The sequence below is a fragment of the Catharus ustulatus genome, chromosome 15, assembly GCF_009819885.2.
Source record: "Catharus ustulatus isolate bCatUst1 chromosome 15, bCatUst1.pri.v2, whole genome shotgun sequence".
NCBI lineage: Eukaryota > Metazoa > Chordata > Aves > Passeriformes > Turdidae > Catharus > Catharus ustulatus.
The window spans coordinates 15993546-16016571 of NC_046235.1; the positions used below are offsets into that span (position 1 = coordinate 15993546).

The 23026-nt window shown below is 51.1% G+C and overlaps 3 protein-coding genes across 5 annotated transcripts in view; 2 read left to right on the forward strand and 1 right to left on the reverse strand.

Annotated features, from left to right (window-relative positions):
• The window catches only part of NSD1 (nuclear receptor binding SET domain protein 1), a 63758-nt gene extending 45233 nt beyond the window's left edge, over positions 1–18525 (forward strand). For all 3 annotated transcript variants that reach the window (XM_033073322.2, XM_033073323.2, XM_033073324.2), the window contains 6 exons: positions 439–708; positions 1948–2064; positions 3218–3359; positions 3764–3870; positions 6963–7167; positions 9908–18525. In XM_033073322.2, coding sequence (XP_032929213.1) covers positions 439–708; positions 1948–2064; positions 3218–3359; positions 3764–3870; positions 6963–7167; positions 9908–12141 — 3075 coding nt within the window. In that variant the 3' untranslated portion in view covers positions 12142–18525. The remainder of the gene's footprint in view (positions 1–438; positions 709–1947; positions 2065–3217; positions 3360–3763; positions 3871–6962; positions 7168–9907) is intronic.
• A 74-nt stretch (positions 18526–18599) lies between these two features.
• On the reverse strand, positions 18600–21182 carry RAB24 (RAB24, member RAS oncogene family). Its single transcript, XM_033073325.1, has 8 exons — positions 21033–21182; positions 20573–20641; positions 20380–20458; positions 20186–20253; positions 19987–20086; positions 19574–19624; positions 19411–19473; positions 18600–19014 (listed from the first exon to the last, which is right to left on the reverse strand). The coding sequence occupies exons 1-8, from the start codon at positions 21147–21149 to the stop codon at positions 18950–18952; spliced, it is 612 nt and encodes a 203-aa protein (XP_032929216.1). The 5' UTR covers positions 21150–21182; the 3' UTR covers positions 18600–18949.
• Positions 21183–21260: 78 nt separating this feature from the next.
• Positions 21261–23026, forward strand: PRELID1 (PRELI domain containing 1). Its single transcript, XM_033073048.1, has 5 exons — positions 21261–21438; positions 21702–21927; positions 22007–22120; positions 22293–22371; positions 22752–23026. Exons 1-5 carry the CDS (start codon positions 21347–21349, stop codon positions 22886–22888), a joined length of 648 nt encoding a protein of 215 aa, XP_032928939.1. The 5' UTR covers positions 21261–21346; the 3' UTR covers positions 22889–23026.

The following is a 23026-nucleotide window of genomic DNA, read 5'->3' on the forward strand; positions in this document are numbered from 1 at the left end:
AGGGAAAGCTGAGGAAAAGCACCTGACACTCAGACTGGAAAAGGTGCAGTTCGATGCAGAAAGTGTTTTGGTGCTGATCACAGGGATGATGTGTGCCAGGCAAGAGCACTGGGCTGGCCACCTGAGCTGGATGTGGGCTTAGTGATGATGGGAGGGGGACACTTGGCAGCCTCTCACCCTTCCAGGGTCACAGAGTACACACTGCACCAGGTGATGCTAGTGGGGATCTGGATCCTCCTGAGCTCTTTCCTCTAACCTTCTGCCTCTTGAAATAATATACCCAGAAGTACAGCTGTGCCTGTACTTGTGTCCTTCTGCCCCTCGCTGTCACTAAGTCACTGCAGCCCATCAGCTCATAGGCAAGGGTGTGGAGTATAGAAGTGCCTGTCGGGGTAACCTGTAGCTCCCAAGAGCTCATGTCCCTCGTGTGCATTGAAGGTGAACCGGCCGGTGGGGAAGGTGCAGATCTTCACTGCAGACCTGTCTGAGATACCGCGCTGCAACTGCAAACCCACGGACGAGAACCCCTGCGGCCTGGACTCCGAGTGCATCAACCGCATGTTGCTCTACGAGTGCCACCCCATGGTGTGTCCTGCTGGGGAGCGCTGCCAGAACCAGTGCTTCTCCAAACGCCAGTACCCCGAGGTGCAGATCTTCCGCACGCTGGCCCGAGGCTGGGGCTTGCAGGCCAAAACTGACATCAGGAAGGTACGTATGCTCCTTCTGTGTCACTTTCTCTTGTCACTCTTAGTTTGAAAACTGAATTTGGAGATTACTTCTTTCTATAGAATGCCATTTAGAAAAAAAACAATTATTTATTTAATCTTTCCAGTCTTGACAAGAGTGTTTTGGCTCAGCTGACTGAGAAAATTATTTCCTTGTTGATGTCCCACGGGGTAAGAAAGGTGATTGCTTGGTCAGTCTGCTTGTAAGAACAATAGAACAGTGCTCAGGATTTCCAGATGGGGAACAGTGATTATTCCTCCCTCCCATTCTTGACTAGCCAAGCTTATCCAGCTTGAGAATCTTGTGTCAGAAACAGAAACCAAGGCTTGATCTTAAAAAAGGGCAGTATCTTGGACAATAATAACAGTGGCTGTTATTAGTGCTGAAACTGATTATCTCCACCCAAAACACTTGTATGTATTTTTTAAATGCAAAGAAGAGTAGTTCTTTGGACTATGCTGAACAAAGGAGGAATGTTAAATCCAGAAGAACCCCACAGCTAATAAAGGATGAAGTGAAACAGAAGGCTGTTAGCATAGTAGAAAAGAACATCTGAAGAAGGGGTAGGGATAACATGATAGGAGGGAGATCTTGATAGAAGAGACAAAATGTCAGTTTGTCCTGTTGAAAACTTTGCTGCCTGCTGTGCCATAAGTTAAAGGATGTTTCAGCCATTCAATGTGCTTGTTTCACTTCCAGCAGACATTCTGGAAACAGGAATACTCAGTTATTTAGTGGGGGGACCTATTAACCCCGCTGAAGCAGAGCTGGGGTTCTCTTTAGTGGCTGGAGTAGGGTCCAGGAGAACTCCATGGGTTCACTGCAGGAGCAGGTACCCCAGGTGCATCCTGCTGCTCCATGTGGTTGGTCCCCAAAGGGATATTGTGTTCAGCAGGAATGCAATTAGGGCAGTGCTTTGAGCTTTGCAGAAAAGTGCTGTTGTGGTTGACTTCTGTGCTGTCCCTCGATGCTAATTCTTTCTTTGGCACAAAGAATAACCTGATGGTCACAGTTGTTTATTTAATTTATTTTGAGTTATTTGAGCATGTGAAAAGGGTATATGGTTCAGGGTGCTTGGTGAAGGTTATAGGTCAGACTGGCTGCAAAGCACATGGAGAGATTTCTAGGAAGGAAACACAAGCTCGGTTCTAGCACAAAGGTGGATGTTCCTCCATCCTGCAGATCGTTTGTCTTATCAGCTTGTTGTTTTCTGTCTGGCAGGGTGAATTTGTTAATGAATATGTTGGGGAGCTAATTGACGAAGAGGAGTGCCGAGCCCGAATCCGCTATGCTCAGGAGCATGACATTACCAATTTCTACATGTTGACACTGGATAAGGTATGTGCAAGGAATCTCTTGCTCTCCAGCATCCTAAACTGAAGTAAAACGATGGCAAGGAAGGCATGATACTCCATCTAGTAAAAAGGTGCTAAGCATTGCTGATGAGCTGCTCTGCTTTTCCTCTGAAGTGACTAGATGAACTAAAGTGTAGTAGGGGAGCTTCAGGTTGGATTTCAGGGTTAGGAGGGAAGTCTGAACAGACATTGCCTGAGTTTGTTCAGAAGAGGTGAGGACAGTTGTCTGAGGACTGTGAATCCTGCTTCAGCATAAAAGGCTGAATTTGAGAGCATTGGGATTCTTCCCAGCAGCTGGAACTTGGAGAGCCCAAAACGGGACTGGTGTCTGCCAGAAGAGCCATCAGCCCTCAGTCATGTAACTTACAGGCACAGCAAGACCTTAATCTGAGTTCAGATCTCAGGCCTTGCTGTTCTCAGTAGAATGATGGATTTAGTTACACCCACACGCTCCCCAGTGGGTCCTGCAGGGCAGGTTGTTGCTATGAGCTCCTGATTTTCAGAGGTTTAAGTGGTTTTTCAGCTGCTTACCACACTTTGTCACTCAGCCATGGAAAGATGAGAAGGAAACCATGCAGGCAGACATGGGGAGGAAACTGTCAAGTGTGGGACAGGATAACAGTGACTGCTTTATGTCTTTCCCCTCATCCTGCTGCAAGTTCACACTGACCATATCTTGTTCTCCTTGTCTGGCTGATGGGGCAGACCCAAGTGTTAACATCTCCCTTATTACTACAAAAGCAAATCTCAGTTGCAGTTTCCCTCTCCTCTCCAGCCCTGTAACAAGCTGTGCACCAGTGCACCTCAGCTTGCACACTCTTCCTGTTTTCCTACTATACACTGACAAGGAAGAAATAGGAACTGCTATTTTGCTTTTAAGCAGAAGTTGGGGCCTGGAACCACTGCCTTGGAAGTGTGTTGGGGTGATGTTTACCAGTACTGATGCCGCAAAGAGACCTTGTTTCCCAGAAAGCAACAGTGTCACTGTCCTGGCTGTTTTCGAACCCTGTGTCTTTGAGAAGGATGATGTGCAGGAACCTGTATTGCCATGTGATTTACCAGAGCTGGTTGATTGCAGTTGATGACAGCTGATTGAAATGTTATTTTCTGGGTTTTGTTTTTTTTTGCAATTCCAGGACCGAATCATTGATGCTGGGCCAAAGGGCAACTATGCTCGGTTCATGAATCACTGCTGCCAGCCCAACTGTGAGACACAGAAATGGTGTGTGAATGGTGACACTAGGGTCGGGCTCTTCGCACTTGTAAATATCAAAGCTGGTAAGGAACTGACTGTCAATGCCTACAGTAGCCTCAGGGTTCTGTAGGGAAAAGGGAGGGTTTGTAGCTCCCTGCAAGGGGATTTAATTTTTATTTTCATGTGAGTATTCACGAGGCTTAACAGCAACACTAATATAATGAAACACACACAGCCATGGTATTAATGGGGGTTGATACAGGGCTCTGCTACAGGATCAATGCCCTTTTTAGCTGTAAAATGTGGAAGGGGTGAGGGGTTGCACTGAATTTTCAATCTACACAGATCTCTGGGGAGGTTAATAGTATGGTGTGGAGGTGGAAACATTTGTGACATTATATTTAAAAAGTGCTTTTACTTCAGCAGTAAAAATTCTACTCTGTAATTCATTAACAACTTGCTTGGTTTTGATCTGCTTTTGTGCCAGGGACTGAGCTGACTTTCAACTACAATCTGGAGTGTTTGGGAAATGGAAAGACTGTTTGTAAATGTGGTGCCCCAAACTGCAGTGGCTTCCTAGGAGTAAGGCCTAAGGTATGATGCATCCTTTAAGCTTTTGTTCTTCTAAATCACCTCTTTGCATAGATGTGTATAATTCATTGGTTACAGAGGTTTCAGGTTGAAGAGATCATTTCAGTGTGACCATGGGAACAGTGCTTGAAATGAGTTAAATATTCGAGTTTTCATTCTGAGAGAGCAAATCTTAGTCTTCAGTTAACAGAGTTGCTATAAATAATGACAGGAAGTTTTATTTTACACTGAAGGAATAAAAGAAAGAGGTTGTTGGTTTTTTGTTTTTAACTTTCTACTTCTTATAATGACAATTTCCATAGCACTAGAGGAGCAAAGGACAGGCATGGGAAAGACTTTGTCAGATAATCAAGATAATACAACTCAACCCAAAAGTAAATGGAGTAAATTGTGAGCATGCATGGAAGGCCAGCAAACTCACATTCCTTCACACTGAGGTTGCTTTAGAGCCAGAAGGCTGCTACTTCACCATTTATTCTGCACTAAAATTTTTGGTTTTATTCTGGTTTTAATGAAATGACTGATTTTTATGCGTCAGACAGACATAAGAAATTTGCTATATCTGTAGTAGAAAAACCACCAGCTTTGAGAACTCACTGACTTTTTGAGAGTTTCGATTTGTAACTGTAATGTTGCAGTAACAGGAATTGATTTCAATTACCTCCTTGTGTGAGCTGGTTCTCACTGGGAAAAGGAAATAACAGGAGCAGTTGGCCGAGTTCCCAGCTGTCACCCGCTAAATCTATGTCTCAGCTGTTGATTTGTTACGAATGCTTCACCAAATCAGTCTGTAATCCCTCTGCTCTGGCATGTGCATCCTGCCGTGCCCACAGTTAAGGGTTAAAAACCTCCAGCAGCACAGTTGTTGAGCCCCATCAATATAGGGAAGGTTTTATGAATGCTCCAGAGATTAGGCCTTCAGAAAAATTAATTTATAAAAATAAAAAAATTGATGTCTTCAGAATCTGACAGAGGAGTGGAGTTGCACATCTGATGTATTTAGTTCTTTTTCAGGTTGCAATTTAAAGTTCAATTGATTTTGTGCTGCCCCTGTGTTATACATGGTTTGACTGTAGTTTTTGCCTTGAAATTGCAGGTTGCAGGATGAAAACAGAGAAAGGTGCCCTTTAGTTGGCATTCATATTCCTTTGTGATATCTGAGGCAACTCATTCCATCTTGATGAGATGGGCTAAGAAACAATACCAAGAAAACAATACCTTGGGGTGGTTTTCTAAAAAATTCTTCTCACAGTAGATGGATTTTTAAGCTTCCTGAAGATACAGCAAGACAAAACTGATTATACTCAAGTTTACTCTTAAAAGTGGAGGAATGTTTGGGAGTCTATTCTACTGCAGGGAGCAAGTGGGAATCGCTTAGTCCAGCTGTTAGACCTCTCTTAGACATTCAAATTAGCTGTGAAGGGATTTTCTTGTTCTCTGTGTAATTAGATGGCCGAGGAAGTAGGCGCAGAAAATCGGTGGCATAGTTTAGATGCAGGCATTTCAGTGCCTGCATTTTCAGTGATAAGAAAGGCCTGACTTGTCCCCATTGTCAGGGGGAATGATGGTATGAAAGCAGAAACATCGACACGTGAAGAGGAAGGAGACAATCAAGGGATGTAACTCCTTGGTGACAGGAAAGCTGGAAAGCCAACTGCAGCCTTCTGAAATTGTAGGTCTGGAGACCAAGGTTTTAAAATGCTTTGGTGATGGAAATATTATGCACAATGTTTATGGAGAATAAAGGATGTAAAAATTGCTTCATATGCATTATCCCAGCACACAGAGATGTCCTGCATGGAGAATGCATACTTGAACACAAAGAGATGTAGAAAATGGCACAGAATTTAGTTCATGTCTCCTTAGATAAGTTAAAATGATGGTGCTTTGATAAGGTCAGGACTCGGGGCAAGAAGCATCATCTTTGTGGAATTGAGTGTTCCACACAATGGGAGGCTCATTCTGGCTTGGAGGGGGAGTTGGAAGAGCAGGGTTGGAGGAAGCCTTAGGCCAGAGAAGAGAGCCCGTGAACCTTTTAGTTGCCTGTCCTGGGTCCAGCTGTAGTTCCTTCACTACAGGGATAATTTAACTGTGCTGGTGACACAGAGTTCAGTTGTCATTGGCGTGGGGGAGTGAGAGGATGGGGCAGTTGCAAAGGAATGACTGAGTATGGAGGAATAGAGATTGGATATTCCACAGTACACACCTGGAGAGGTTAACAGCAGAAATAAATCCACCATGAGAAGGTCATGGCTGGGCAGTCAGGGTGAAGAAGGAGCCACTGTGCAGCTCAGCTGCCACAGCACTGAGCTGTGGTGTGACACAGCTGTGGAAAAGGCAAATGGGGGCAGTGCTTTGGGGGAATTTCCTGTTCTTTTGGCTAAGTGTTGATGTCTTTGTACACTGCCTGTGAGATGTTATCTGAGGTAGCATGTGTAATTCTGTGACTTTCGTTTGGGATAAATATACTCAGTAAGGGCAGAGAAAAGTCACTGGGGACACTGAGTGTGCAGACTGTGAAAGTTTCAGTTTGCAAGCAGGAGAGTGTGTCCCAGAGGTTTCTTTGGGGAGACAGAAAAGCTTCAAATGTTGAACTGGATAATCTTGGAGGTCTTTTCCAACCCTAAAGATTTTGATTCTGATATGAAAGAGCAGCACTGACACAAGAACAAATAAGTCTAAACTGCTGACAGATAAATGCAGACTGAAAATGGAGGGGGAAGTGATGAATGAAAAAGTCCAGGAAGGCCCTGGATAGATTCCTTATGAATCATGTGTGCCAGGAGACCTGACTGCTTTGAGCTGAAGAGTCTGTGAGAGGTGGCAGGAGCTCAGTGACACCAGGCAACCCCAGCTCCTCATTCTGCTGTTGCTAGTTTTATAAATCCCATATTGAGCCAAGCTTTGCTGCAGGACTTCCAGGCTGTTTCCAAACAACTGGGAGCTATTTGCTGTAGTAAATTAGCTACCAATTACCAAGCAGCACTGGAGATGCTGCACAGGGTGTAGCTGGCAGTGGGATTTTTGTTTGGAGCAGGAAAGGAGCAGATGGATGGGGCAGAGCCCTGCATTAACCCACATTGTTTCACCCACAGAGCCAGCCCAGCCTCAGTGAGGAGAAGTCCAAGAAGCTCAAGAGGCGGCCGCAGATGAAGCGCAGGTCGCAGGCGGAGGTGATGAAGGAGCGGGAGGACGAGTGTTTCAGCTGTGGGGACGGAGGGCAGCTGGTCTCTTGTAAGAAGTCAGGCTGCCCCAAGGTGTACCATGCTGACTGCCTCAACCTGACCAAGAGACCTGCAGGTCAGTGCTCTGCACAGCTGGGCTCTGCTAGGGTCACAGTGTTGGCCCTGGGTGGCCTGGATGCTGCTCATGACCTTGCACTCTATTCACAGCATCTTAAAGTTTAGAGAAATCTTTCTCACTTGAACAGACCTTGTTGTCCAAACAACCAAGCCCTGGTTTGCACCCCACTGTGACTACAAAAAGATGAACTAGTTGCTGAAGGGGGAGCTGGTCCTTGCCTGAGATGGTGGTTGTGAACTGACCCCATTCTTCAAACCTGACAGAGCATAATCCCAACAATAGCTGAGATATTGGTTATTATACTGGCTGTTTTCCCAAAGCTGAAGACAGTTGTGAGTTGAATGGTGAGGAGAAGCACTGCTGGAAATTAGGAGTTAGAAAACAATCTCTTAAATGTCTGAATAGCCATTAGTTCATATAGAAGAGACCAGTACCAAAACATATTCTAGTTTGTGGTGAAATTAGGGCAAAATTTGAAATAATAAAATACTTTAAAAGTACAGTCCAGCCTCCAGCCTCTTCCCCTGCTTTCCATTTGCAAAGTTTCTCCTAGCAGCCTGACTTAAAATCACAAAGGATTGCCAGCTCTGATAGACATTTTTTTTACATAGTGGAGGATTGTTGTCTCAGTCCTTTTCCGGCTTATACAAACACAGCCTCAAGTTTTTATTCTTGATGTGCTCTGGACACTCTGGCAAGTGTCCCACTTGCCTACACATTTTTTTAAAACTGGAAACAAGTACTTTAACAGCATTGCAGCCAAGGCATTGCTTACTCTGACAGAATAATTATATTTTGTTTTTTACATAAAATTTCTTTGAAAATTATGTTTTGCAAAAATAATGTATGTTGTTGTCATGTTTATGGTTTGATTTATCCTTCTTGAGTTTCTATCTTGATCCTTTTCTCATATTTATTTCTTCCTCTTGTGATCCTGTTTTGCAACCGTCTTTATTTAATTACACCTTGTTGGTACAAAAGCAATTGTCCACTTTAAATTCTGAGCCTGTCCAACTGGATTTTTGCACTCCCTTACAGGCTTGATGTTATCTACCTTATCTGTAAGAGTATTTGCTGTTCTGCTTTCAGAAATTTGAATGTACACATTAGAATATACTTCTGAAGGATTTAATTTGAAATACCTCCTCAGTCTGCCACAGGACCGTTAATAACTGGTTTTTGAGAATGGTTTTCAGTCAGTTGTAGCATTTTTACTCTTTTCACACATAGGCAGTGATTTTCATAACCTGCTCCTCAGAGTATCATTTAGGACATGAAAGGTTCAGCACTTTCTACTTCAGATGTTTCCTCTGCCATGAGCATTGCTGTCAAGTAATTGGAATTTCCTACTTGTTTGCATGTTTGCTAATTGTGTGATCTTATTTCCAAGAGTTCTGGGCTGCCCCTGGAGAGGGTGCTTATTCATTGGACCTTTTTATCCTGTCAAAGACTATTACAGTGGTTTGATAGGATTTGTCCTTCCTGCAACAAACTAGCAGGTTTCATTTTATTTATTTTTTATTTTATTTTCCATCTGTACAAATGACCACTGCAGGGATGATACCAGAGTCTTTGCAGTGGCCCAGTGTTGTGTGGCTCTCTGGGATGTGGCTGGTGCAGGGAGAGCAGTGACAGCCTGTGCTGCAGCACTGTGAGCCAGGAGCAGGGGAGACCATGGGAAGTGTTAAACATCCTCACTTGGAAAAAAAGTACTGAAAAATTGGAAAAGACACAGAAGAGCAGTGTGCATATTTTGAGACTGGAACAGAAGCCTTGGACTGGCTTCAAAGGAGGGGAAAAACTTACTTCATGTTGCCTTCAATCCCAGGGGAAAAGCAGCGTGAGAGAGGGGAGTGGAGAGCTGCTGTTGCACAAGTCCAGGGAGCAATGCCCACAGCTGTTCAGTGCTGTGCTGCAGGAACAGCCTCCCTGGAAAGAAGGAACTGGTAGCCACAGCCACAAATCTGTGGAGCTCAGCGTGTGCCTGCTTGTGTCTATGAACTCGAGGCATTTGGTAGAGCCAACCACAGCCTTGGCTGAGGGAGCAGCAGGCTGAGCCAGGGAGGTCATCTACAAGTGAGACAAGCAGCAATCTCTGAAGTGTAATGTTGTGTTTTGCCTGCTGGTGGTATTGGTACTGATGGTCAGTAGGTTTGCTGTGAGGATGGAGCTGCTGGGAGGAGCAGCTTTGTTTTGTGGTGGCCATACATGGCCAGAGGTTAAGGATGTGCCTTTGGGTTCAGAGACAATAGAAACTTAGCCCTTGTGATCACTGCTCTCTCACTTCTTCTTTCTTAAAAACAGGAAGGGAGGTTCTTGACCCAGAATTAAAGGATTAATTTGACATGTTAGCTTTAAAAGTCATTTGGGTATTGTGCACAGATAACCACTGCTGTTTTCTATGAAAATCAGAGCTACAGAGATGATGTGCAAGCTGGGGGTGTCTGCTCCTCTCTAGACACTTCTGTTGGTTAGTGCTGTGCAGGAGCCAGATGGGCTTTTGGTCTGAGCTGATGTGGTTGTGTTTGTCATGATTATCATTGCCCTTGCTGCTTCTGAGAATGCAGATTGGTGTTAACTGCCTGTCAAGGCAGAAACTGAAAAGGACATGTAGAATTGTGTGTGGGTATTACAGGAGTGCTCTCACTTTCCTCTGAACTCCCTTTGCAGCAGGCCTTTGTCTCTTGCCCTTGTCCTACTCTTAAGTTGTGTCTTTTCTCCCATGTCTGTGCTGCAGGAAAGTGGGAGTGCCCATGGCATCAGTGTGATGTGTGTGGTAAGGAAGCAGCTTCATTCTGCGAGATGTGCCCCAGGTCCTTCTGCAAGCAGCACCGGGAAGGAATGCTCTTCATCTCCAAGCTGGATGGACGATTATGCTGTACAGAGCATGATCCCTGTGGGCCTCACCCTCTAGAACCAGGAGAAATTCGTGAGTATGCACGTCCCATAGAAGGCCTGACTAACGGAGAGGACACTCAGCCACCAGAGCAGCTGCCTGCAGAAACAGAGGCAGACACAGACTTGAGTGTTCAGCCCCTGGACAGCCTACCTCAGCCTGTGGCCCTCAGACTGCAGTCACCAGAAAAACCCCCTGCCACCCTAGCGCTGAGGCTGCCTTCTACAGACAAACCCCCCACCACCCTTGCCCTGAGGTTGCAGCCATCAAACAAGCCCCCCACCACCCTGGCCCTCAGGCTACCTTCACCAGACAAACCACCTGCCACCCTGGCTCTGAGACTGCCACCGTCTAATAAACCCCCCGCCACCTTGTCACTGAGGCTGAAGCCATCCAACAAACCTTCCACTACCCTCTCGCTCCGGCTTCAGCCTTCAGACAAACCTCCCACCACCCTGTCACTTCGCCTGCAGCCATCAGACAAGCCCCAGGCTGCCCTGTCCCTCAGGCTGCAGTCAGAGAAGCAGCCCATCATTGTAGCGCTGCGGCCTCAGCAGCCCGACAAACCTCCCAGCAACGCGGTGCTCTGGCCACTGGACGAGTCCTCCAGTGACGCCTCGCAGCCTCAGCTGCCGAGCAAATCTCCTCCGGGATCACCGCACTCCGCGTTGGATGAGTCACTTGTCACTGATGGTGACCTGCAGCTCCAGCTGACAGATGAGACTCCTGATGCCCCCGAGATTTTGGAGTTATCAGACAAATCCCTCATTGACAGCGGGGCCCAGCAGCCCGAGCTGCTGGATGAGTTCCCTGTGCATCCCCCACTGTCTGACGGACTCCTGGCCACGGTGGGGATGCTGCAGTCCCAGCCAGAGGATGAACCTCCTGAGGCTGATCAGCTCCAGCCGTTGGATGATTCCTCTGCCCGCAGTCCGCAGCCACAGGCTGTGGAAGAGGCTTCCAGCTCTGTGGTGCCACAGGTCCCAGAGTTGGAGATGGCTTCCAGTCCTGAGGTGCTGTGGTCTGTTTCTGTTGAAAAAGCCCCAGACTCCCCAGTCTCACAGATCCTGCCCTCAGAGAAGGCTCCTGGATCAGCAGTACCACAATCCCTGCCTCTAGAACAGGCTTCCTTCTCTGGAGCAGTGCGGGTCCCAGACACAGAGAAGTCTCCCAGCTCTGAGTCACCCCATCCCCTGCCTCCAGAGAAGGCTGCTGTTTCGGGTATGCCTCAGATCCTGCCCACAGAGAAGGGTCTCAGCTCAGGAGCCCTTCGGATCCCGCTCACACAGAAGTCTCTCTCCTCCCCCCGGGTGCTGCAACCCCTTCCTCCAGAGAAGGCTGCAGACTCTGGGGCCCTGCGGGTTCTTCCTTTGGAAAAGCCTCTCAGCTCCGGGGTGTCTCGGCCTCTCACTCTTACAGCCCCGTGGCCTCAGGCATCGGATAAGTTGGCTGCTGCTGTGGCTCCTCGGCCCCAAGCCTTGGACAAGCCTCTAGCTGCGTCAGCTCCGAGGCTGTTGCTGTCGGAGAAGGCGCTGCGTCCCGTCGACCAGAACGCTCAGCTGAAGGAGAGAGGAGCCCCAGCTGTGGAGCTGAGTCCCCAGCAGAAAGAGAGGACCATGTTAGCTGGGGAGCAAATCTCTTGGTCTGCTGGGAAGGCAGTGACACACGTCGGACAAGTACCTTGGCCTACGGAGAAACTACAGACACATGAGCAAAGCCACTGGTCCGCCACAAAAGCCCCTGCGGAGCAGCCTTCCCGGACAGCAGAGAAACTACCCGAGCCAACCCTTCAGCCCAGCTGGGAAGTGGCCTCAGCCGCCTCAGAGCAGACCCCGTGGACATCAGAGAGATTGTGTGCATTCGAGCAGACCCCTCGGCCAGCCAGGGAAGCACCTGTGCCCCCGGAGCAGATGCAGTGGCTTGTCGAGAACATTCAGACAATTGACCAGATTGCTTGGCTGAGTGGAAAACTACAGACTCCTCGGGGGCAGGACCCTTTGCCTGAACAAAACACAGCGCTAGCCCGTAACCAGGATTCTGTCTGTCGTGAGTTGGCTGACTCAGAGCCAAAGTGAGGTTGGTGAATATGGGAGGCAGGTTTCAGTCGTTTAATGTTTAGGGAGGGGGAATCTTTTGTTTTTTTTATTCACTTCCCTGAGCCCAGCCCCTAACCCATGCACATCCCATCCATATTCTCTTGTGACATGAGCAAGGACATTCTCTTAAATCTGAGTCTGGCCCAGCCAAAGGGAGAGAGCATCCGTGACCTTTTCCTCTTCCTTTTACAAATGGTAAAGCTGAAATAAAGAGTCCACTCTGGGTAAAAATCTCCAATTCCATTGAAATGGTCACATTACTGATCCAACGTGTTCAAGCTCCAGGTTTGATTCATAGGTGGGTTCCCAGGCACAGCCAGGGGTCTTGCTCTTGTTACTACATTTAAAGAAAGTGGATCAGTCAGGCTGCCCTGGCACTGGAGATGTTTCAGGGATCACATGGTGAGCACTCGGGTGTGTGTCCTTGCCAGACTTCAGAAACAGGAAAGGGATTTTATGTCACCTGCCCCGGTCTCTGTCCCTGCAGGGCGTTGCTTTACGAGGTTTGTCCATGTGTTCACTGGGACATGCTGTGTGTGGCTTGCAAAAGGACAGGGATCGTCTCCAGTGAGATGGGAGTGGAGCTCCTGCACTCACTCAGTGCAGTTTTCCCCAGCAATAGGCAGTATCCATTCAGGCTCCTTTTTTACAGAGCTGTGACTGGCCAGGCCCAAGAAGCAGGAAATCTGGTGGAAGTCAGGGAAAAGAGAGATTTTGGAAGAAGTCATCTGGCAGTTTTTTCATTCTTGTGTCTTAATCCTTTAGCACAGGACACACGGAGTGTTTTCCTCCACTTGACAGCGTAGTGACCCATAAAGCAGCAATAGCAGAGCAGAGCGGGTTCTTGGAGGTGCTGAGCGCTGCCCTGCCAGGGGGACAATGCTCCCTTTCAAATTTCCATCCAGTCTCTTCTAGACCTCTGCTGTCAGCGTGAGCCAGCGGACTGAGCAGTCCTTTCTCCCTTTGCCTCAGATGTGTTCAGAACGTGTTCCCATCACACCTGGTGTTGCCAGCAGCAAGCCAAGCCTGTCCTGCTCGCTGCACAGCACGGAGGCAAGGGTGCCCTAGCTGAATCGGGACCCATCTCAACACCTTCCCCTTGTGTAGCTTCTGGCTTAACTCTTCTACAACCAAAGGAGACTTGAATTAACTGGACCATGTTGGTGTGCATGTGTGTGCGCGCGTGTGCGTCCATCCAACTGAATTGTAGTTCTCACACTGGAACACAGTGGGCTCCAGCAGCTGGCTGGCTTTCTTTTTTCCTCTTCTCCTTTTTACAGTGAAGGCAATGTTAAGTACCTGGTGGTCATCAGGCTGGTGTCCATGCTAGGCCTGCTGAAAGCCATTCACTCAAGTGTTGAGGCAGAAGTTGGCTTGGCTGTGGTTCTCATGGGGCAGGCAGTAGAGTCCCAGGGACCTGCAGCATCTTGTGACCACCAGCACCCTTGCAGGCAGGAGGAGGACAGACCTCCTTTGGTGGCACTGCCTGGCCTGGAGAGGGTTGGTGTCCTGCCAAGGAAACGCTGCTGCCCAGCTTTTTCCCACTCTCACAACACATTACCTCTGTAATTACCTGAACTCCACCGATCTGGGGCCGCAGCCTCGGATCTCCGTGCCACCGCCAGACCCTTGCACAGCTCCAGTGTGTGTATCCTTCTCCTTGCAGGCAGATCCACAGGCCCTCCCCAGGAAGGGAGAGTTCAGCCCCATTCTGGCCTCCTTCCTCCAGCATGGGAGCAGGTCCTTGTTCCCACCTGGCTTGCAAGTGCCTGCTGTTCCCAGAGCAGACGGTCACGAGCCTTGCAGTTTTCTATGAAGGGAGGCAGACACCTGTACCAAGACAAATCCTGATCCGTTCTCCTTTCCTGTTGTGTGCACCCCAAGATAACGTCCTGCTGTAAAGGCTGGGTGTGCTGGCCACAAGGGGACATTACCAGTGCTATGGTGCATCTTTTCTTTAGTCCAAATCATTTCAAATCCTTTGTAGAATAGCTCACGACTTGGAAAAGCTTTATGGCTTATGGAAACTTACTTGTTTAATGTTGTTGTTTTTTTTTTTTTTTTCCGGGAAGACTGGCAGGTCAGTTCCTGCTTGCTGCTGAAACTAGGGAAATGCAAGCAGCTTGCATTCCTGCGTGACTCCTCCACAAAGGGAATCAGGACAACTCAGATCCATTGAGAGAGAAGATTACCTTAAGGGCATTCATTAAGGTTTTAAAAAAAAAAATTTAAAATTATGACGTTCAGTATATTAAGTATTTATCATGTGTGAGAAGGAAAATAAATCTTGAATTTACATTTATAAGCCTTCCCATGAGCTGGACTTAGTCATGTAGATTGTGTAAGTAGGGTTTCCTCAGTGCCAGCGCCCAGCTAGCTCCCGCTGTAACCAGAGAGGTCTCTGCACTGCTCTGTCCACCTCCGCTTCGCATTGTCACGTGTTAACTAGTTACTTGTTTCATGAAAAAATAAACTGTGAATATTTTTGGTGCAGGCTTTTTTAAATCTGTAAAATGGAGAAGTTCTCAGTGAATTCTCACAAGAGCAGGTTTGAAAAAAATCACTTCTATAAATCGCGGGCTCACGTAGCAGGGTGAGGCTCATGGCAGCAGCCGCCTTTCATGCCAGCAGGTGCTTACCCAAAAGCTTGTTTGGAGCGGTGAATTAAACTGTTGCATGGCATTTCCCACAGCCTACTTTTTGCAGCTACTGTATCCTGACTTGCTTGTCTTACTTTTCCACAAGGATCCAGGTTTCTGGCTTGCTACCTTGTAGCTACTGTTGGAAAGTTGAGTTCAGCATAGCTAGGAGGCTGCTTGGCAAAACTGGTGTTGAGGAACATCATTGAAGGAGGAAGCCAGGAGGCTGCTCTTCCCTCTTCATCCTTGCTGGAGCCCTGGGTGATGCTCTGTCACATCAGGAGAGCCTTTCGGAGGGAGTAGTGGTGCTTTTGGGAGTCTCTGGGCTGTTTTGGGTCATGTAAACAAGGTCTGACCAGCTGTAGAGAGCAGCCCTGCCTTTGTCCAGCCTGCCCTCATCAGGGAGCATGAGCTGGGGAACAGCTTCAGGCAGCAAAACCCTTGTGAAGGAAATGTGGGCATTTTCTGTACTCAAGGTGACTCACTGTGGTGGCAGCTGGCAGCACTGCCTTGGAGGAGGAGGAGAGGGACACATCTTTGTTGAAGCAGTTGGGTTTGTTTGCTGCTGTTCGTTGCTGCCTTCAGGATTCAGCCAGCTTGAATCATGGGAGATTTTAAAAGTAGAGGGTACAGGCAAAGTAACCCATACCCAGACTCTGTGGGAGAGACACTGCTGCAGCCTTGTGTTGGGCTCAGACCTGTGCAACAGCTCCATGCCAAAGCTGTGATGCTCTGTTGCTGTGTTGGAGGGCCCTAATTGCACCCAAGGTGGGTGAGAGGTGACTCCTGTGTTGATTCACTGGTGTGGAGCACTGTAGAAGAATCAAGGGTGTAATTATCTCTGTCCCTTCCCTGGTGTCCCACAATGGCTCACAAGAATTTTCCAGACTTGTTCCTGGTAGGCTCCCATTTCTGCAGGGGATGCAGGCTCTGCTCCTGTATGAACACTTTTCTGGTCAACATTCCTGCTGCCAGGATAACTGCTGCCCCTGCTCAGAGCAGTGGGCTGGGGTCAGCAGCCAGGACCTCCACCCCACCACAGGACCCAATTTAGTGTTGGATTTCCAGTGTGGGCAGGAGAGTCCCAGGTGCCCTTTGGTGACAGAGGAGCTCTGATGAGGAGTAACAGCATGGTCAGGACCGTGTGCCCCCTCAGGATGAGGGTGCAGAGGAGGAGCCACCACAGGACCAGTGGGATGTGTGGGCAGGAGGGGAACAGGCACAGGCCGCTGTTCTGCCTGGCTTGTCCCATCTTCCCCAGTGCCCACTGTCAGCCAGGGCTCTGGTGAATCTAGCAGGAGAGTTACCACTGGAAGGAATAATCACCTCACCTACTGCATGTCTCCAGATGCAAATTAGATCATGGTAGCTTGCTTTATTGCTGTTCTCTAGTTAAATTTTTCCTATTTAACAAAAAAAAAGCTCCACAGGTACCAGAGTCACTTCAATACACAAAGCATCTAGGTGGTACCATGGGAGCACAAGTCAATTCAGGGTTAAACCCCTGCAGGCAGAGGCTCTGAAGGTGTGGCTGGTGTTAAAATTTGGGAGATAAGAGAGATGGTTGAATGTAAAGGACATTAAAGAACTAAGGTGAGACAGTGCATTTGCTAGAAAAGCTTCAGCTTAGTTTCACAGGAAAAAAAAACAAGAAAGAGAAAGCAAAAGCAGCCCTAACCTTGATGCTCTTGGCAGTGTGTTAGCCCTGAGTATGCTGTGGGTATGCCCTGTCTGGACACCACAGCCAGTGTTGTTTACAGGGCAGGGGGAGTTTGAGAAACCTCACACCTTCAACACCTTCTGTTTATTTTTAATTTCAGCCTTAACTTCTGATTTTGCTTGATGTTTGGAATAACCATAATTGTAACCTGCTTGTAATGTGCTTTGCCCTAAATTACTGATGATGTTTTCGACCTTTGCTAGCCAGTGAGTGTTAAAGCAAAGTGGCAAATCGTGCAGCTGCTCTGAAAGTGTGGGGAGATGCTGTGTTTGATCTCCCAGGCTTTGCCCACGCTAATTACCCACCCTCCTGTGATAGTGGTAACGCTGGTGGCAGTATTTGCAGGGGAGGCTGCTCCTCTTGCAGCAGCACAGCTGGGCTGATGGGTGCTTGGGGCTCCCAGGGCCTGGGACATAGGACACTGGAGCTTGGGAACTGCTCTGCCACTTGCTTGGCTTCAGCAGGAGTCTCGCCTATGGGGTAGCAGTGTCCTTGCTTAGCAGGAGATGAGAGAATGCAAGATTCCTGCTCCAGGTCCTACAAAAATGATGTAAGCAAAGTTAGGTGCCAGGGGGACAGGACAGATTGTGTGAGCTCGGGCTGGAGGAGCAGCAGTGATGGACAGTCCCTACAGCACTGAATCTACCTCCTAGGGAAATCTGAGAAATGGGTGTTGCTATGGCCTATTTCAAGGTAAAGTTTTAATCAAGTTTGCCCTCGGCAAAGCCCTTGGGCTATTGTGGTGCTATTGTAAACCGTTGGCAGCTTAGCACAGTAGGGCTGGACTCACACGGCTCCTGGCCCGAGGGCTGGGGCTTCTTGGCCAGCTGATCCCATCCCCCTGGAGCTGGGGCCGGGCTTCAGCACGTGTGACTGAACCAGGACAAAGAGTGATTCGGTTCCTTCAGTTTGTGGTGGTTTTGAGACTCAAACCAGTGTGCCACTGAGCCCCGTGGGGAGCCCGTGGAGCCAAGTGAAGCAAGCAGGCACCCGCTACTGCATGTTCTTCGTGTCCGTTTGGTACTGAGCTGGTTTCAGTTTTTGTTTCTTTTTCTGATGTTTCCGAGTTGTTGACTTCAAAGAACTGGGTTTTGTGTATTTTTTTAGACACTGGGAACTTGTTAAAAGGAAAAGCAGCAAGCACTGGGAGGCTCAAGGTGGAGTGTGGCTGGAGCTGAGGGTGGCCCCGGGCCGGCATGGGTGGGAGGTGAGATGTGTTGGGAGCAGGCAGGAGTGGCTTTCCCTGCGAGGGGCCATGGAAACCTTTCAGCAGTGGCACTCCCAGCCCTGCATATCCGTGGTGCCAAGCTCACTGCCCCACCAGCCTGCTCACCCTCGAGACACTGACTGTTGGGCACCGTGCCTCGCTTTTAATGTCCCCTGCCACCCTCCCAGCACTGTGTGCTCTTAGCTGGGTCCTGGCTGCCAGCTAGCTGAGGGCCCTGGGGAGGGTGGCTGCTCACTGCCCAGGGACATGGGGGGACACTCATGGCAGCAGCGTAAGTTGTGCTGGAGCTGTGAGTGAGAGGTTTGCTTGTGGGAGGAACCTTGGTGTGAGCAGCCCCATGCTGCCTTCCTTCTCCTCTGAAGTCTGCTGCCTACAGGGTGGCAGTGAATGGGGGTCCCCCACAGGGTCCTGTTCTGCAGGCTCAGGTAGAGGGAAACACATCAGGAGTCAAGGATCCCAGCCAAGGCAGAGGCCAGGGGGGACAAGGGGGTGCTCAGCCCTGGCCAGGAGTTGTCTGTCAGTTGTAAGAAGGAATGCCAGAGCAGGTGAGAGAAAACTACATATTTCCAGCATGTATATTATTTTTAGAAGAGGGAGAGGGGAGAGTCTTGGACCATTGATTACTTTCATTTTGCTCCCCTTAGACTGTTGGCTGTGTATGTGAAACTTATAATGAAAAGAGGGTTGCCCTGCCCAGGTGCTCCCAGAACATGTACTGTAATTCTTTGTATATAGAAGAAAAATTACTGTAAAGTAAAGTTTAACTTTACTCTCGATGTCCTCTTGTGGTTTGTGTTGCTGAGTGGGGGGAGGCAGGGAAGGAGAGCCCCGAGAGCCTCGCGCGCAGGAGTACGGCTCAGACCACAACGCGTTTTATTTACATTGTACACCTCGAGAGAAGACGCTTAAATAAATCTGCAAAGAATCGAGCATCTCTGAGAGAATAAATTACTGGCCACCGCTGGGCACCACCACAGCTGCCACAAATGCCCCAAGTGGCAGGGAGGGAGTCCCCAGGGTGACAGTCCATGATTCCCAGCACTGCACGGCAGCCTTGTGCCGCTCTGTGTGCCAGAACAGTCCGTAGGCTGTGCTGCAGACAGGCCCAAACAGCTAAAACACAGCAGGTAAAAAACCAGAGGAGTCCAGCACGCAGCAGCTGCCCGTCTGGCAGCAGCCATTCCCTTTTGGCACAGGAGCTCAGTGGTGGCAGCAGCTGTAGAAGTAGGGACTGTTCCTCTGGCCCAGGTTGACACCCTTGTCCTCTGGAAGAGAGCAGGAGCGGCAGGCTGCTGGCAGGTCTATGCCACCAAAGCTGCTGGTGCACGTGTGGGCCCTGGCACCTCCCAGGCAGTCCCCTGGGGAGGGTTTGGTGCCCCATGGAAAAGTGGCAAGGTTCAGGGTTATGGCACAGCTCATGGGCACAGCACGGCCCAGCCCAGGGCAGGAGGCACAGCCAGGCTGAGCATGCCTGGGCAGGGCTTGTGCAGAGCTGAGCCATCCTACAGCCCAGCAAGGCTCCTGGCTTCTGGCTGCCAAAGGCCACCATGACCCAGCTGGGTGGATGTGCTGAGCCCCAAGACCCCCAGAACTCATACTCTGCACCCTCCCCAGAGGCAGAGGAAAGAGTGCCTGGGGAGGGACAGGCCCTGCCTACTCACCTGTCATCACCTGGAAGGCGGTGAAGTTGACATAGTCTTCGGCCACCTTTTGGAACAGCTCATCTAGGGGGAGAGAAGGCATGGGAGGTGTGGGTGTCCCCCTGCGAGGCAGAGCCCCCAGCCCTGCTCAGCCAGGACATGGCCCCAGCCAGGAGCTACTCACCCACGCTCTGGCCCGTTTTACTGGAGGTCTCAAAGTGGTCTGCTTTGATCTCTGAAATGAGGGCCCAAATTGGCATTTGCTGCAGGTGCAGCAGATACAGCTCCACAGGCTTGTCTGTCCCCAGATCACCCCTTGGGCACAGCTGCTGACAGCGGGCTGGCAGGGACCCAGGGCAGGGCTCCTGGCCCCTTGGCCCAGCTGGCCACGTGCCTGCCCATGTCAGGACATGCTGTGCCCAGGGAGGTCCCTGGCAGAGCTGTTGTCTCACCAGCCTGGGAGCCCTGGTGCCATCGGATCTGCTGTGGGCCCACCGCAAGGGCACAGCTCCTCGTGTGGACACAGCAGCTCAACCCTCCCTCACTCCCCACCTACTCAATGCTCATGACCCCGAGAAGGGCCAGCACCAGCCATACCATCAACATAGTCCTGCACATCGTGGAAGTCAACCCCCCTCTTCCTCCTGTCCTCCTCCAGCAGGTCGCTCTTGGTGCCACACAGGTAGATCCGGCAGCCCTGCGGCAGGAAAAGGGTTGGGGGGGGTCCCCAACACACCCCCACCAGCAGTGCCCTTTGTCCTGTGGTAAGGCTTCACACCCCCCTGGCCCCCTGTACCTCCTCACAGTTCTGCAGCTCGTTCACCCAGAACTTGGCTCGCTGGAAACTGCCACTGTCCGTGAGATCTGGGGAGAGGAATCAGGGTCTATTGACACTGCTCCTCAGTGCCCGACCCACTGCTGTCCCCACCACCCCAACGCGGGACCTCTGCAGCCGCCACTCTTTCGCTTTCCCATTCTCCGTGCCCTTACCGTAGCAGACGACGGCAGCCCGGGCTCCCCGGTAGTAGATGCGGCTCATGGCCTCGTAGCGTTCCGAGCCCGCCGTGTCCTGCGGGCGACAGGGAAGCACTCGGGACGTGACAGGGGTCAGAAGGCCTCGGGAGTCCCTCAGCCAGGGGGTGGCCAGGGATGTCAGCGGGGCACCCCTCGCCCCTGCACTTACCCAGATGCCCAGGGTCACTGTCTGCTCCCCCACGGTCATCACCTTGGCCACAAAAGCGGCTCCGATCGTCTGGAAGCGAAGCAAGAGGAGTGGTGGGAACCGGCCCGGGGAAGCGGGGGCATCTGGCCTGGGAACACGGTGGAAACCGGCGCAGGGACACGGGGGAATTCACCCCGGGGGTTGCGGAAGGAGGGCGAGAAAACGAGGGGACCGACCCACGGGCGCGGGAGGGACGTGGTGGGTCCGGACACGGTGGGGGGACAACACGAAGGGACGCCGTCCCAGAGACGTGGGTGGCAACATCCCGGGAACACGGCGCGGAAACGAGGTAACCGCGGGCAGGAGTGCGGGGGTGACACACGAGGGGCTCATCCCGGGGAGGCGAGGGAGGCACGGGGGGCGCCATGCCGGGGACGCGCGGGAGTAGCGCGGGGCCGCGAAGTGCCGGTGTGTCACTCACGTTCTGGTAGGGCCCGGCGCGGAAGCGGCCGTGGGCGCAGCGCTCCACGAGGCTGCTCTTGCCCACCCCCTCCTGCCCCAGCAGCACCACCTTGGCGTCCACCCGCCTCCCGCTCATCCTCGCGCCGCCGCCGCCGCGGGGCGGGGCCGCAGCGGGCGGGGCGGGGCCGGAACCGGAAGAGGAATGACCGGAAGCGGGATAGGCGTGCCGGAAGTGCGCAGTGAGGGGCGGAAGCGCGCGGCGAGGCGGGGCGGGGCGGGGCGCGCGGGCCGCATGGCGGCCGCCCAGCAGGCGCGGGCCTGAGCGGCGGCCCCATGGGGAAATACTGCGCCAGCCTGAGCGTCCTCAAGGGGCCCTGGGACCAGGTGTTCGCCGCCTTCTGGCAGCGCTACCCCAACCCCTACAGGTGCGCCGGGGCTCTCCGCGACTCCCCCCGCCCCCTTCCGCCAGCCCGGTCCCATCTGGGATTGGTGCCACTCCCTGTCCTCAAGCCAGCCCTTTCCCCGGGGGTCCCGCGGGCTCTATCCTTCGGGAATGGGTGTCCTGCACCATCAGTGCCCAGCGGGCATTTGGTTCCTCCCTGCCTTAATCCTTCAGTTCCGGGCGATTCCCAGCCCCCGGGGGAGAGTTGGCGAGGATCAGGGCTTGATGTTTTCTTCCCCATTTTAGCAAACATGTCCTGACCGAAGACATTGTGCACCGGGAGGTGACGCCGGACCACAAGCTGCTCTCTCGGCGGCTCCTGACCAAGACCAACCGGATGCCGCGCTGGGCAGAGCGCTTCTTCCCAGCCAATGTCGCCCACTCCGTCTACATCCTGGAGGACTCTATCGTGGACCCCAAGAACCGAACCATGACCACATTCACCTGGAACATCAACCACGCTCGTCTCATGGTAGGTGCTGCTGCTGGGTGGGTGTGGGGGGGGTGGAGGGGACCCAGCAATGCCCACAGCTGGGCTGTGCCTCGTGCAGGTGGTGGAGGAGCGCTGCGAGTACCGGGTGAATCCCGAGAACAGCAACTGGACCGAGGTCAAGCGGGAAGCCTGGGTATCCTCCAGCCTATTTGGCGTCTCGCGGGCCATCCAGGTGAGCTCAAGCAGTAAAGCTGCTGCTCACCCCTGCTCTGCCCTTTCCCTTTGTTCCCCCATCCTCATGAGCTCTTTAGGCACCCAGAAGCATCACGGTGAAAGTCACTGGGACAAAGCCCCAGGGGATGTGTATGACAGGGCTTGCATCTTCACTGATTTTTCTCTTGCAGGAGTTTGGTCTGGCCAGGTTCAAAAGCAACGTGACCAAGAGCACTAAGGGATTTGAATACGTGCTAGCAAGAATGCAAGGTGGGCACCAAGGGCAGGCTGGGGCTGACCGGGACAGGTCTCTTGGAGTTAGAGGTCACACTGGGACCACTTCAGTCCACGGGCAGGTTGTGGCTTGAACTAATCTGGCTGTGAAATCCTCACCTCTTGCCTTTGCCCTGTGGCACAGCCTGCTCTTCTTGAGTGGAGCAGTGATTGCAGGGCTGGGCAAGGGTGGAGTGCAGGCAGGAGGGGATGGAACATGGCAAGAGTCACGTGCCTGTGGTTCCCCTTTGCGACGTGCCCTGACGTGCTGGGGTCAGGAGCACCAGGCTCATCTTCCTCCCTGTGTGGGGAAGTGCCGCGGTGGCAGGGCCGGTCTAGCCGGCACTCCTGTGGGGTTAATAGCTTCCATGTTGTAGGAGAAGCTCCATCCAAAACACTGGTGGAGACAGCCAAGGAAGCGACTGAGAAAGCCAAGGAAACAGCTCTGGCTGCTACGGAGAAAGCCAAGGACCTGGCGAGCAAGGCAGCCACCAAGAAGAAGCAGTATGTGTGAGGGGCCAGCTGCACCAGGACAGATAGGAGACTCCTTAGATTTTATATTTTTAAAGAAACTGTATAAGTCTGACAATCAGCTGCTGTTTAACCCTTTCTGAGATGTAATTATCATTAAAGAATCTACTCCCACCTCTGA

What these genes read in the sequence shown, in the direction of transcription:
- RAB24 (XM_033073325.1), bottom strand. Translation starts at nt 21,149, where the DNA reads ATGAGCGGGAGGCGGGTGGACGCCAAGGTGGTGCTGCTGGGGCAGGAG. An exon ending in GCGCCGGGCCCTACCAGAAC is followed by an intron (nt 20,642 to 21,032) that starts GTGAGTGACACA and finishes CTTCGCTTCCAG; the next exon opens with ACGATCGGAGCCGCTTTTGT. An exon ending in GGCTGCCGTCGTCTGCTACG is followed by an intron (nt 20,254 to 20,379) that starts GTAAGGGCACGG and finishes TCCTCTCCCCAG; the next exon opens with ATCTCACGGACAGTGGCAGT.
- PRELID1 (XM_033073048.1), top strand. Translation starts at nt 21,347, where the DNA reads ATGGGGAAATACTGCGCCAGCCTGAGCGTCCTCAAGGGGCCCTGGGAC. An exon ending in GCGTCTCGCGGGCCATCCAG is followed by an intron (nt 22,121 to 22,292) that starts GTGAGCTCAAGC and finishes TTTCTCTTGCAG; the next exon opens with GAGTTTGGTCTGGCCAGGTT. An exon ending in CGTGCTAGCAAGAATGCAAG is followed by an intron (nt 22,372 to 22,751) that starts GTGGGCACCAAG and finishes TCCATGTTGTAG; the next exon opens with GAGAAGCTCCATCCAAAACA.